Below are 15,502 nucleotides of genomic sequence, written 5' to 3'. Positions count from 1 at the left end.
CTATCTGGGTGATCTGATGATACGACCTATACCATATGCCCTCAACTATCCCCGTTGTACTCCAGGTCAAACCTATCCACTTCTCTGACCCTTTGCAGGACCTACTAGGGAAACAAGATGCTACAAGAGAATAAGATTAGGCCTTGCTGGGGTATGGAGTAATAATGGGGCCTTTTAGCAACTCCCAAGGTTGACACAATACCTCAACACAGCATATCTTTGTAGAAATATTCTTATTGTTAACTGGAGTCTGCAAAGATGAAAGGGCTCATCTCAGCTGTTAGGTAAAGTGTCGTTGATCCATCAGCTAGTGGAGACTGAGGTTAAGCCAAGAAGGATTGCTGTAGGGATTAAAGGCTGAGCTGACTGGCTGAATTCCAATGTTTTTAAAGTATGTCAAGGTAAGGAGGATTCTTTCAGCTTTGGAGACATGAGAAAACATGCCTTATCATCCAAGTTTATTGAACTTGAGTGTGTTTCTTGTTGGTGTTTCTTGTTTAACATCTTCTTCAAGAGTTATGAAGCTAAATCAGGGTTACTTTTTGTAATCCTAGAAGTGGAGTGGTTGACCAAATGATGGGCCCTTGCTGATGGGTAAATAAGACACTAAGATTTTCTAATGGTCTCTAATATTTTTTTTCTCTTTTTTTTATTATCCTTCATTCTAACAGGTTGATTTTTGAAAACTTTCTCCATGTGCAAGCAGGTTCCCTGGATGTGCGTATAGCTAATGGGCATCCCCAGTTGACACGCTTAGTCAAAAAGATTGGTCATCAAATATAACTCTTTGAGGCAGTCTTGGTGGTTCATCATTCTTTGACGATGCTGAAACTGGATGCACAGTTCTGTGTAAGGAATACATTGTTTTTCCGTCCTGTGGTTCATCACACATTGTGGACAGGGTGCCTGGAGAGAGAGATGGCATCTTATGGGGCTACCATGAGCAGCAGAGTGTCCAGTGTAGGAACAAAACACATGCTGATGGCCAAGGCAGAAAATCTTAATTTGAAACAAGGCCTGGGAGAGGTTTTCATTATCTTTGGGTAGTGATGGAGATCAGTAATTTTTTAGAGATTGAAGTTTTCAGTTTGGAAAGATTCAGGGAACTCAGTCCTCTGGTCTCTTACCTAAAATAAAAAGACACACACTGTTACTTTAGTGGTGCCAAGCTGTGTGGATAAGGGCAGAGATCAAGTACTCAGAACTAAAGGTCCTCTTCTGGTGAGGGAATAATAGTCTGAGTTCATTGCTGATGAAATAGGATTTGGCTGTGTTAAATCTGAAGCTAGGGCTATGCTGTTCAAAATGGCAGGTGCTGGCCACATATGACTAAATTTAAATGAAAATTAAAAATTCAGCTCCACAGTCACTCAAAGTCACATTTCTAGAAAATGTTCAACACTAGTATGGTAGCTAGTAGCTACCATGGGGATAGTGAGAAATTCATGGAACATTTCCATCATCCTAGAATGTTCTATTGACTAGTCAGCACTCATCTTTAGAAAATAAACAGGTCCTCAAAGATACTTGATCAAGAAACACCATTCTGGTGGCTTGATTGACCACACCAAGGAGGCCCTACTTAGTTTTTATTCTGAACCACTAGAGATACGAAATAGAAAGGAAGGCAGTAAGACTAGATTTTGGTGTGAATTGTGAAGTCTAATTTTCTCAGTAAAGACAATTCTGTTAGGGGATCACTATGGATAATGGTCATAGACAAGGATGTGGGAGCAGAGGATGTAATGTTCCGAGTTTAGGGTTTTCTCTGAGTGAGAAAAAGTATGTGACCCAATTGGGCAGAAGGAAGTGGTCAGAAGCACTTCTGATATTTGCATTAGGGGTGAGTTTAACTGACCTAGAATTTCTGGAACTACTTTTGGTTTAGACCTCCTTACCTCTCTTTATCTGATTATGTTGGTAAAAATACATTAGGCATCCTAAAGAGAACATGAATCTTAGCTTCCCTTTCTTGTTTAAGAAACTCTCAATGCCCTTCTCAAAAGGAAAGTAGTTCTTTTACTAGTCTTATTTTACATGCCTTTAAAAGTTAGGAACTAATTAAGGAAAAGAACATCAAATGAAGGGCAATACTACTCACACTCTCCAAGACGCCCCTGGTGACTTGCCGCACAGGAATATATCTCAATCATTTTTAACAGTGTCTAGCGTGACATTAGTAGGTTGCCCTCTCCTATCCTAGTGTTTTGATGTGGACTCAGGAACTGAGAAATTGAGAAGCAAGGAAGACAGTTTGCGGTCTTCATCTTTAGGGCCTAGAACATAGGATGCCTGGCATCAAACAAACAAACAACTGACGAGAGTGTAAGATCCCTCATGGATATTAGGAAGTAGGTCAAGAGAGATGTTAAAATGAGTAGGTCACTATTCAAAGAACAGCTAGAAGGATTAAGAACAGAGAAACTGGTAGGCAGAGCGGAGAGTTGCCTCTAATAACTTATTGGAGTTTTCCAGAACCAATGAGAGAATAAGAGGGTGGCTACTGGGAACAAAAAGGGACTTTCCAAGGCACCAATAAAAACACAAACACTGGACCTTGTTTAATGTCGGATATTTCATCATCCTCTCACACAAGGAGAACCTCTAGCATCAAATAAATTCCTGTTGAATGAATCCTCGGGAAAGAAAATCACACTGGATGCATAAATTCCTTTATTGAAAATATTGGGCTAGCACTGCATTACATATACTCAATATCCATAAATGAAGGGCCACACATTTCTGATTGGACAATACTGTTTTAAATAGAGAACACAGCATCTGGATATGCTCTCACAAGTATAGTATCATGGACTAAACTAGGTAGGAGTGAACTATATATGCGGAGTGACCATTTTGTTCGTTAACAGCATATGGTTGCAGATGGCATAAATGGTAAACTTGATCATCATGAGAACAGTCCCGGTATCTCACACCAACACATCATTTAACGAGCAGATTAAGGTTAAGCTGTCAATATGTTGTTGTTAATCAAGACTTCTCAATAGGAGAGCTTGCGTGAAAGCACACCCAGGCTACACATTTAAGATTCCACAGAATTCATTTCAACTTGCATGGAATGTGAGTAGAGTAAAATAATTGCTGATTTGACAGGAGGCCACTTGGCAATTTGTTCTCTTTCGTAGATGGTTCGAAAATAACAGAATAATCTAAAGGAAATACTCTGGCAGCTTCAGGCTAACATTCTAAAGACTTTCATTTTTTAAATGCAGGTATATAAATACTACTTATTATTGATTTTTCCCTCCAAAGGTCACTGGGGATGTAATTTATGAAAGACCACTTCTCAGCTTTGGCGATTATTTGAAAACTTTCTCCTTCAGCAGTCTTTGGCTTTCATAAAAGTTTGGTGATCAATAGTATCGTTTGATTTTGAACAAGGCTTTACTGCCATTTTAACAAGGAATATTTTATGATACGAAAATGGGTTGGTGTTAAAAATAGGTTTTACTTTTTTATCCCAATTTTGGTACGAAAGCACTTGTTTGCATTGCCTTTTCTCAAGAGTCCAGAAACCAAGACAGTCGGGCTAATTTGACATTTTTCATTTGACATAAAATATGCAGAAATTAAAATATCCACTCTCTTTTAAAAGAGACCTGTTCATTAATTTAAGAAGTTGGGGGAAAGTATGCACAAAACAATATGAAAATAAAGTTTCTGTTATTAACTCACATGATTTTATGAGAAACAAAACATTTTCCTTTCAAAAGCAGGGTTTGTTCCAAGTCTAGATTCAGAAAGGATACATTTCTGTAAGGATCAACTCATGACTGTGAGAAATGGCTGCTTCTTCACAAATTATGTTCAGAGTAAGTAAAATGTACCTTCTGAATAACTAAATAGAAAGCTGGCCTACAATAGTCAAATCAATAAACATTGATAATGCGCTTTTAAAATTTCAGAATATTGCATATATGTGTGTATATATATATGTATGCTCTTAAGACCTATCACCCTAAATAATCAGGGCAAAAAAAATTCAATATAAAACTATATAAATCAAATAGGTTTGCTGCCAAAACATAGCACAAAATGTATACATTTCTTTATTTCAAGATTTGACACATGAAAAGAAAAAACTGCCAACACATTTTGGACAATACACTAGAAATAATAAATAAGACAATTAAAAAAATCATATATTCCCTTTAAGTGCTGAGCACTTTCAATCTTTCTAAATGAGACTAAGCTTTTCCATGGCAAACAATAGTATGCTGTACATTTTGGTAATGAAAATTATGTTGATAAACACACAAGGCATGTATATATTTCCACAGTATCGTTTTTTTTTCACAGTTACCAAAAATAAAAATTGCATTCAACTCATACATCTATAAATATTCTGATTCCTCACTGCATGGATTTGAAGGAAGTGGGAGTATAAAGTCTTTCAACAATCCAGACTTCAACTCTCTGTCTTCGTTGTCTGCCCTCCACATGTCCCTTTCAGAATCCCTCTGCGGTGTGGCCATGCTCTGAGACGATGGCAGAAAGAAAGCAGTATGGTGGGATGAGGCAGTCAGGGCCCGGGGTGTGTCTTCCAGCCAGCTTTAGGAGGGCTGATGGAACCCGATCTTTTTAATGTGGTATTTTTAAGGCAGTCTGAGTGGGTTTCACTCGAATGTCCATACCTCGAGGTCCTGAACTATGAAGTCTTCCTTTTTGGAAAGGATATCATTATTGAAAGTGCTGCAAGAGTTGCTCCGTCCATGGTATAAATCAGCATCTAGCCATAAGCCAAATCGTCCCCTGGAAAGATCACAAATACAAAAAGGTGAAAACACTTCAATCTCACCTGGCACCCTTTTTGCCCTCCCTTGCCCCATCTTCTTTCCCTTATGCTACCGACAGACAAAACCCTCAACTTCTTAGAATACAAAGCATACATTTCCTTTATTCCATTTAAATGACCCATCTTTCCCAAAAGACAAATGATAGTAGTCTCTCACTTAGACACATAAATAAATCATTTTATCTTTGCCTCTTAGGGTTATGTATTATGCCATTGTCCTAATTAAGCACATGGCCCAGCTAAAATCACCCGACAGTGTTTTGGTTACCTGGGTCAAAACAGACTCTCACAGGTCAGGCAGTAAATTAGTAAAGACAAAAACCTTACCCTCCACCACCAAGTTCCAAAGAGCTTATGTCTCCATTGATAAAGTATGAGTTTTCTCCACTCCACTTGAAGACCTTAGGGTAGGAACACAAGAAAGAAAACAGATATTTCAATCTGGAGAATCAGCGAAGAGGGACTTATTAGGGTAGTACCTCTGTGTGGAAAGAAACTACCCATTGGCTGAGGAAGCTCCTGATTGCCAGACCTTTCCTATTCCAGGATGAGATCTTCAAAGGGGTTATGAAGTAGGAAAGACCTCTCGAGCACATGTTGGCTCTGACCTGCTATCCTCCCTTCCTTGACCCCAGAACATGCACAAGAGTGGTTCCCAAGGCCCAAGGAGGGACCTTAAAGCAGTGTGCATGTTGTAGCCATAATGGGCTGACGCAGGCTAGAGCGAGTCCAGATGAGATTATGGGACAGCTGCTGCTCCAAAGACAATCCCCACCTCCAACCCCACCCATAACCCCTGACACTGCAACAGTGGGAAGTTGGGTATTTCTCCCATTTAAGTACCTTGAAATTGGGGCTAAATGTGTATAGAAAAGTTTCTCCTGTGCCATAATAGTGGTCACTGAACTTGAAAGGATGAGTTGCATATGCTCCAAAAATCTGTCAAAAGAAAACAGAAACATTATCTTCTTTCAAACCAATCCTCCCAAAGAACGGCTTTCCGAAATATTCTAACACAATTCTGTTCGGAGGTATCATTAACCCTCTTTCAGCAAAGACCATTACTAAATCAGAGCTCTCACACTGAAAAGACTACCAACAAACAGATAAATAAAATATCTCTATTTCTAACTGGAACTCAAGTGGCTGCGAGAACTTATTTGTCAAAGGCCAGCAATTGTTCCAATTTTAAAACATTCCGAAATCCACTATGGAGTCAAATTTCCTTTAGTGAATACAGATGACATACTGGGAACATTAAAAAACAAGATGCACACGGAAGTGAGTGGTTACAAGAACAAAATCATGTGTCTTATGTGTTTTATAAGTGGATTCATGGCCAGACATTTCCCCAGAGAAAATAAATTTTTGTCTTTCAATTTGTAAAAATGAGTTCTCAATATGCTTATTAAAACTGTATCCTGGGACACCCGTGGGGCGGGGGAGCTCAGCGGTTGGGCTTCTGCCTTTGGCTCAGGGCATGGTCCCAGGGTCTGGGATCAAGTCCCGCATCCGGCTCCCTGCGAGGAGCCTGCCTCTCCCTCTGCCTGTGTTTCTGTGCCTCTCTCTGCATCTCTCATGAATAAATAAAACCTTTAAAAATAAATAAATAAAACTGTACCCTTAACATGACTTATCCAATCTCCTTAGCTTGAAATGGCCTTTAAGAAGAAAATAAGAATCCCTTAGTACTATATGGGCTTTAAGGGTGACTTAGGTGTATTTGAACCAATGATCTACTTTTTTCCTCACTGTCTTAGCTTCCTCTCTCTGCTCAGATCCTGATCAGTGTGCCTGCAAGGGTAAGAGCTGGCAAGAGTGAACATATATATCTTGAAAACATCCCTAAGTGATTCTGGTGTACCTCCTTCAAAACCCACTGGAGAAACATCACTTTAAATGGAGATTATCTGAAAAATGTCTTATAACTTTTGAAAATTATTTTAATTGGATTATAATCATTGTGGAATCTTCTTCACCAATACACTTAGTTCCTGGCAACTTGAAATACTAAAAATTAGGTAGTAGAAGTCTAGAAGCTCGTTTTAACGAATGTTCTTCATACTTCCTGCTACTAAACCTTTCTCTAGAGCAGCTAACGACAAACAAAAACAAAACTGTAGCAACAATCCATTTTCCTTCTTCTGGTGATCTTTCGATAAAAGAACTAAAATACAACTGAGACAGGCATCCACTTTTAAAAGCATGTGCTTGGGATCCCTGGGTGGTGCAGGGGTTTGGCGCCTGCCTTTGGCCCAGGGCGCGATCCTGGAGACCCGGGATCGAATCCCATGTCGGGCTCCCGGTGCATGGAGCCTGCTTCTCCCTCTGCCTGTGTCTCTGCCTCTCTCTCTCTCTCTCACTGTGTGACTATCATAAATAAATAAAAATTAAAATAAATAAATAAATAAAAGCATGTGCTTAAAATATGACAAGAAGGGCAATGGCCATAGGTGGAGCAATGGCCATAAGTGGATAAAAGTGGGTTCTTTTCTGATCAATGAATAGGAAAAGCCACCTTACTGTCTCACCCTCTCAGGATTCTAAATACATTCTTTCTTAGTGAAAATCTTAGCAATCAGAAATCTATTTAAGTATTAGGGGTTGGATGATAATAAGGAATTACTGTTAATTTTGTTATATATAGAACATTGTGGTTATATTTAAAATATTTCTCTTTTCTATTAATTTATTTAGAAAGAAATTTTATGATACATATATAGTGAAATTGTTGAGTCTCTACCATTACAAATGTAATATATTTGCCATTAACAGAACAAAAGAATCCACAGGGAAAAAAAGTTAAGACAAATAGCAGTAGTAAAAAGGTTAATATAACAAAACCTATAAATGTATATTTGCTCTCCTCTCTCCTCTCGGCTTCTTTAGTAGACAAAAATTACATAAAGTAGTAATCCTTTTATTTTAAAAACGTATTTAAATTCAATTTAATTAACATATAGTGTGTTAACTAGTTTCAAAGGTAAGATTTAGTGATTCACCAGTTGCATAAAATACCCAATGCTCATTCTATCAAGTGCCCTCCTTAATGCACAATTTATTATTGGGTTTTTAATATATATCAACGTAATATGTATGACAAAATCACCACAAAAAATGGGAAAATGTAATTGAGCAATATCAAAGTAACATTTCTGTGCCTCACTGGAATTAAGTTAGTATAAATCTATCACAATTGCCTAATGATTGCTCTATTTTCCACAATGCCTTGTGGCATAAATTACTGCAGTCTAATTTGACTGAAATTGGGCCAGTTTATGAAGTTTACCCTAACTCCAGGAAGGCTTCCTTAGGGGTCTCTTTTCCTGGTCCTCTCTGGTAAACTAGATAGTCCTCAGTTTAGCTTGTTGTCTTCATGCAGTTACCAGCCTCCTCTTAATTGTTTCCCACCAAACTTTCATCAGTTTCTAGAGTACCCTTTGGCTTGAACTTCTCCATACTCTTCGAAATAAAGCCAGTTCCTTCAGGGTAGCTTCAGAGTTCTATGTCCTTTTTGTTTTTTTTTTTTTTCTAGATATTTATAAGAGTTTTAAAAACTATTTGTTGAGATACAATTGATACATGTTTCAGAGGTACAATATTATAATCTGACATCTGTATTCATTACAAAGTGATCATCTCCAGAAGTCTAGTTACCCCCCATCAACCATACATTTGACTCCTTCTGCCGACCTTGTACATGCCCTACCTCCCCTTACCTTTAACCATCACTCTGTTCTTTGTGTCTGAGTTTTTGCTTTGGGTTTTTTTTTTTTTTCTATTTTTAGATTTTTTTTCTCCATTTGTTGAGATGATTCATTATGATTTTTTTATTTTTATTTTTTATGATAGTCACAGAGAGAAAGAGAGAGAGAGAGGCAGAGACATAAGCAGAGGGAGAAGCAGGCTCCATGCACCGGGAGCCTGATGTGGGATTTGATCCTGGGTCTCCAGGATTGCACCCTGGGCCAAAGGCAGGCGCCAAACTGCTGCGCCACCCAGGGATCCCTCATTATGATTTTTAATCTTCACTTTGTTAATGTGGCAATAACGTTGATTGATTGGCAGATGTTGAACCCCTCTTGCATCCCTGTAATAAACCCCATTTGATCATGGTATATGATTCTTTTAATGTATTGTCGAATTTGGTTTGCTATTATTTTGAGGATTTTTACAACTATGTTCATTAATGATATTGGCCTGTAATTTTCTTTTTTCTCTTTGTCTGTTGTTGGATTATCAGGGTAATGCTGGCCTCATTAAATGAGTTTGGAAGTGTTCCATCCTCTTTAATCTTTTGATAGAATTTGAGAATGATAGGTATTAAATCTTCTTTGAATGTTTGATAAAATTCACCAGTGCAGCCATCTTGTCCTGGCCTTTGGTTTGTTGGGAAGTTTTTGATTACTGATTCAGTCTCCTTACTAATAATCAATCTGTTTACATTTTCTATTTCTTCATGATGCAGTCTTAGAAGATTATATGTTTCCAGGAATTTGTCCATTTTTTCTAGGTTGTTCAATTTCTTGCATACAACTGTTCATAGTAGTCTCTTATGATCCTTTGTATTTCTTTGGTATCATTTGTTAACTTCTCTTTTATTTCTGATTTTAATTGGGCCCTCTTTCTTTCTGGTGAATCTAGCTAAATGTTTGTGAAATGTTTCATCTTTCCAGAGTCAGATCTTAGTTTCAATGATCTTTTCTATTTTTTAAAAAAATTTCTATTTCATTTATTTCCTGTCTAGTCTTTAGTATTTCATTCCTTCTACTAACTTTGGGCTTGTTTGTTCTTTTTTTTTTCTCTAGTTTCTTTAGGTATCAAGTCAGATTGTTGAGATTTTTCTTGTTTCTTCAGACAGGCCGATACTGTTATGCACTTCTCTTTTAGAACTGCTTTTGCTGCACCCCATAGAGTCTAGTATGCTGTACTTCTATTAACATTTGTCTCTATGTGCTTTTAAAAATTCTTTCTTGATTTTTTTTCAATGACCTATTGGTAGTTCAATGGCTGATTTCTAGCTTCATACCACTGTGGATAGAGAAGATTCTTGATACAATTTTAGTCTTACTAAATTTACTGAGACTTGTTTTGTAGCCTAACATGTGATCTTTCCTGGAAAGTGTTCTGTGTACACTTGAGTAGAATGTGTATTTTACTGCTTTTGGATAGAATATTCTGTTTCTGTCTATTAAGTCCATCTGGTCTAATGTGTCATTTAAGATCAATGTTTCCTTATTGATTCTCTGTCGGATGATCTATCCATTGATATGATAAGGTGTTAAAGTCATCTACTATTATTCTATTACTATCAATTTCTCCATTTAGGTCAGTTAATATTTGCTTTATATATTTTGGGGCTCCTATGCTGGGTGGATTTGTGTTTATAATTGTTATATCATTTTGTTGGATTGACCCTTTTATCATATGTAATGCCTTTTTATGTCTTTATAACAGTCTTTATTTTGTTTGAGTCAAGCTATGCCAGTTTTGTTTCATTTTCATTTGCATGAAATATATTTCTTCATCCCTTTACTTTCAGTTTGTATGTGTTCCTGCTTTTGAAGTGAGTCTTTATTAGGCAGATACAGGTGGGTTTTTTTTTTTAAATCCACTTGGCCACTCTATGTTTTTTTTTGATTGGACAGTTTAGTCCATTTACATTTAAAGTGATTATTAATAGGTATGTACTTATTGCCATTTTGTTAATGGTTTTCTGGTTGTTGTAATACATCTTCCCCTCCTCTCTTTCCTTGTTTGACGGCATTCTTTAGTGTTCAGATTCCCTTTTTCATTTTCTTTTGTGTATTTATTCTGAGTTTTTACTTTGTGGCTACCCTGAGGTTAACATAAAGCATCATTCATATATATATCAGTCTATTGTAAGCTGAATATATTCCAAACCTTACATTTTTATCCCTTCGGTTTTTATATTTTTGATGTCACAATTTATAGCTTTTTATTTCATATGTCTCTTAACTAATTATGATAGATTCAATTAACTTCACTTCTTTTATCTTTTAACCTCATACTTGGTTTTATAAGTACTGCGGGTCTGAAAGTGGCCAGAGCCAGGCTGCCTGTCACATCTGGTGGGTCAAAGGCTGGGACAAACCCTTCCATGGACAGGGGCTAGGCCAGGGCAAGTTCACCCACTGTGTCTGGCAGGACAGGGGTTGTGGTAGACAAGTACAGGCCGGGGGACCATATGCAAGGGATCTGATGGGAGCCACAATGGACAAGTGGATGACCACAGAGCTGTGCCAGCCTGAGTGCATGGTCTGGCAGCATAAAGGCCAAGTTGGACAAGTACTAGGTTGGCCTGGTGAGGTGGGACCACAAGGGAACATGGAGTGAGCTTGCGGCACTAGCTAGGGAAACTGAGAGCACCAAAAATGGCACCCACTAGCACCAGGCTAGCAAGGAAGTAGTATTAAAAAAAAAAAAAAAAAGGCACCCTCCAGTGTCTCTATTCCCAGACAGATCTCCATCAGCCCCCCTGCCCCTCTGGTATACTCTCTAAAACTAGTCAACAAATCTCCCTCACATGCAGCCCAGGGGCTTCTCAAGCTACTGCCTCTGTATTGAGACTCAGGGCAAGTGAGTCTGTGTGTGAGCCCTTCAACAGTGGAATTTCCCCTTCCTACACCCCTCATGGTTTCCAGAAATTAGCCTCAGGTTTTCAAAGATAGTTGTTTGGTGGCTTGCCTTTCTGGTACAGGTCCCATGGGCTGGTATGACTAATGTGGGATTTGAACTCTTCACTTCTCACAGAGGAGCTGCACGTTCTGTGATCTCTCTTCCTCTTGTGGGTCGCCAGGGGGGGTGGGGTGGAGTCCTGTCAAAACAAGACTTTTCTGCCTTTCCTACTCATCTTGATGTGGCTTTGTGTTTTTTTTTTCTTTTTTTTCTTTTTTGTCCTGTGTTATAGAAGATCTGTTCTGTTAGTCTTCAGCTCTTTTTCAGAGAGAACTATTCTACAGTTGTAATACTGGTGTGTCCAGGAGAGGAGGTTAGCAGAGCTCTAGATCCTGTCATCTACCTCTTCTTCTAGAGCTGGGAGCCAGGGGCTCTGCTGTAGAGCTGGGAGGCTGGACAGTGGCCTGCTTCCCTCAGAGGAACACTTTTATTTCATGAGGAGAGTGGCGGGCAGGGGAAATAGCCACTGGTCTGGTCCTGCCTCACCTGGCATGGAACTTCTGCCCTAAGAGCTATGGCAAGGGCTTTAGATACTCCCTTATTCTACTTTTCCTAAGGTAGAGCGTCTCCCCTATGAATAGAGGCTGGGTAGAAGGAAATGATCCCCTACCTCTAAACCATACTGGCTTGGGATTTAGCCTCTGAAACACAGAGCTTGGGTAGGCAATAAGGAGTTCTGGGGACCTGTCCATCGAGCGTATACCACAGCCCTTGCATGGAAACTGTGGGGGGGAGTGGGAGCCTCATCTTCTTGCCCACACATGTCTAGTGCAGAACTTGTTAGTCTCAACTGGGGGGTTGGAGGGAAGGAAGCAGGTTGTGCTTCAGGTGCCACAGAATCTCACTGTTACTCCTGAGATTTATTAGATTTTCTTAAATATATGTTTTTTCACTTGCTCTATGCCCTTAAGACAATTTCTAGAGACTTTAAGTGACTGTTGTTTTTATAATTTCAACCAGTTATGGTTGTTTCACTGATGACTAATTCCACGGAGCTCCTTACTGCTGCCATTCTGTATACATAATTCTTTTATACTATGATTTTATATAATATATTCCCAGATAAATTTACAGGTGTTGTTCTATCATGTTCTCAAACACAGCAAAGCCACATTCTTGCCTTGGGGGTAAGTAGGGTGTGGAGAGCAGTTAGTATCCAGGTGTTTTCAAACAACACAAATGCCTCCAGGGTACCAGATTCAGTAAGACTACACCTCCTCACAAATAGTATAGACTTCCAGGATAGGCCTCATTTACATACCTGCTGACGGGAAGCCTGGTGAAATTGTGCTGCCTCCCTGTTCTGTGCTGCCAACACATTCCCCAACAAGCTTAATAGCTTTTGGTAAATTAGTATAACTAGCCTATACTTATGGTGTGGGTTTGTGTGTGGTCTAAAACCATCTACCCATACCTCATCTAAAACATAACATCCAACTTCTCAAAGATTCCATTAAATCTCTAAGTAATTCGTTTTAAACCTTCGTTATTATTATTTAATTTTTAACTTGACCGTATCCACTTGGATCATGATTAAATAATGTCATCAATCAAGAAATAATAATAGAAATAATGATAATAGTTAAACTACTCCCCATAATTCTTTGTCTATAAAAATACAGCAATAAAGTCCCAGGAAAGATCACAGTTGAGAAAGACAGTGGCTTCAGTAGCACCATTTCTCTGCTAATTTCTCCCAAAACAAATTATGATAACAAAGATCTATTTCCCTAAAATGGCCACAATGATATAGCTTCACAGCAAGCTCCTCAATGCTTAATAGTGCCCCACATATAACAGGCACTCATACATTTTCTGAACATATGAGTACATGAAAGGCTATTGAACAACAGAACCTGCTTCAATGCCAGAAAGAGAAAAGAATGACATCAACATCTTAAAAATGTAAAGGAATTTCTTCTTGATAGTAACACAGACCAAACTGAAATGAATAAAGAGCAGACATGAAAGATGTCTTCCTTTTGTGGAGCAAAAGCCTGACTGGGTAGTATATGAAAGAAACCTGCACAGATTTCACTCACACCCCAAGCTGACTGACAGAAGTACTAGTAAGAGTATGTGGGGGTCATATCTAGAATTCACCACTGCCTCCAAGACCAACTATGAGCAGTGGTATAGAGCATTACATGCTATTTCTTAGCAACTGGGTAGTTGGGGTACAACACCACACCACAGCCCTGACTGGCTCTCCATCTGACCAACCATGCAGGCAAGGTTTGTGGGCACGACTTCAGCTACCTAGAAAGAGTTCTGGTGTGGCCCTGGAACTTCTTTCTGAACTATCTCCCAAACCAGACTTGACTTTTGTCCAACTTTTCCAGCTTTAGGTTGTAGGATATCACTATTGCTTCCTATCGTATGGTGAGCACAGGAAAAAAATTCCTATATGTGACTGTATTTGGAAATATGCTCCATTTTCTTCTAGAGATGCATTCCAAAGTATGTAGGGGGAAATAATATAAAGTACACTGGGATTTCCTTCCAAATATTCAGCAAGGAAAAACCAACAAAGACTGATGAAGTGTATGTGGCAAAATCCGGCTAATTGTAAAATCTGGATGATGCAGAGTTCTTATACTGGTCTCTCTACTAGTATATAAGTTTGAAAATCTTCATCAAAAAGTGTTTTCTGTGAGAGGAACAAGCCTCACCTGATTATCCATATCTTTGATGACCAACAGGACAGGACTGTCTAGCGACGCTGACTTCCGATAGAGAGTTTTCAAACTGGTCCCATGCTCTAATGTGCTATATGCGAGTCTCCACGGATACCCTTGTACCCTTGCTGGAAGGCGTCGGGCCAGCTGCAGATCCAAAGATGGAGATGTAAATATACAGTTCGCCCACAAATGTCATAAGCTTATAGCACAAAACAAGTACTGGAGGCTCAACCTCAAAATCACTCTTACTCACATGCTGCTCCCCTTTACTCTGGCAAATATTTCTAACGATAAACCAAGAAAGAGAAGGGAAAAACCACTGCCTGATGGTGCTGCTTTGGCAGGGATGCCAACCCAGAGCATACATTCCTGCTCAGGGACTTGAACGAGGGGTCACTAAGCAACTATACATCTGAAGATCCAGCACGTAGCTTGATATGAATTAGACACATGCTCTCCCTTTTACATTTCAACCTGACCTTCACCAAAGAGTCCATGGTTCTTCAGTTGTTCATTCTAAATGCTCAATAAGCTCAGTATTGACAACTGCAGCTTCCCACAGAAGTGAGAACATGAAAACACAGGGGTTTTATGCTAGTAGTCAAAGGTAGTTTGTCTTCATCTTGCCTGAATCTCTCACCTACATTAACATTTAGCTTACACTTGGCTGCCATAAACACCATTAATGCATAGCTCTTCAAAAATATTAACAAAGGAAGCTATGAAGTCTTCAGAATGGTTAAGATCAGTTCTGATATCAGCATGTGCCCCATTTCTGTAACTGCTTGGTCAAGTCTCTTGGCTTTCCTGGGCCTTCAGAGACTCATCCGCAAATTGAGGGAGTTGAACTTGTTAAGGTCTCTGAAATTCAGGTTTCTAAGTTGACTAGTGGGAGAAATGCAAGAGATTCCTTACTAAAGTTTAAATACAACATATTATAGTATTTCATAAAATTAATATAACAGATTTTCAGAAAATATAAAGGAAATCACAGATAAAGGAAAAATTACTCCTGGTGGTTGGTAGTTTTCATAAAGTGAGTAAAGTGTATAAAAGAGAAGTATAACTTTTATTGAGTCCAATAAGTTAAAACCATTGGAACTCTGTAATCATTACAAGGATAAATCTGGATCCTTTTTTTCAACTGTTAGGAATATGCGTTAGGAGGACTATGGTAGGACAAGTGAAAAATTGTGCTGAAGACAAGAACAGCTTTCCATTCAGATTTAAGAAATGGAGATAGTTTCTGGCCAAGTCCCCAAACTCCCAAGAAGGTGACGAGGAATGCTAATGTAACCTCTAAGAA

The 15,502-nt window shown here is 38.8% G+C and overlaps 1 protein-coding gene across 6 annotated transcripts in view; it reads right to left on the bottom strand.

The window, feature by feature from the left end:
* Nucleotides 1-2,655: 2,655 nt before the first annotated feature.
* Nucleotides 2,656-15,502, bottom strand: part of NCOA7 (nuclear receptor coactivator 7) — a 158,001-nt gene continuing 145,154 nt past the window's right edge. For all 6 annotated transcript variants that reach the window (XM_055310424.1, XM_055310425.1, XM_055310426.1 and 3 more), the window contains 4 exons: nt 14,188-14,340; nt 5,660-5,755; nt 5,144-5,217; nt 2,656-4,773 (listed from right to left, as the gene is read on the bottom strand). In XM_055310424.1, coding sequence (XP_055166399.1) covers nt 4,638-4,773; nt 5,144-5,217; nt 5,660-5,755; nt 14,188-14,340 — 459 coding nt within the window. In that variant the 3' untranslated portion in view covers nt 2,656-4,637. The remainder of the gene's footprint in view (nt 4,774-5,143; nt 5,218-5,659; nt 5,756-14,187; nt 14,341-15,502) is intronic.

This window comes from Nyctereutes procyonoides, unplaced genomic scaffold (assembly GCF_905146905.1).
Source record: "Nyctereutes procyonoides isolate TBG_1078 unplaced genomic scaffold, NYPRO_anot_genome, whole genome shotgun sequence".
NCBI lineage: Eukaryota > Metazoa > Chordata > Mammalia > Carnivora > Canidae > Nyctereutes > Nyctereutes procyonoides.
Note: the sequence above shows the minus strand (reverse complement) of the source record. Positions and strands in the feature narration are given on the sequence as shown.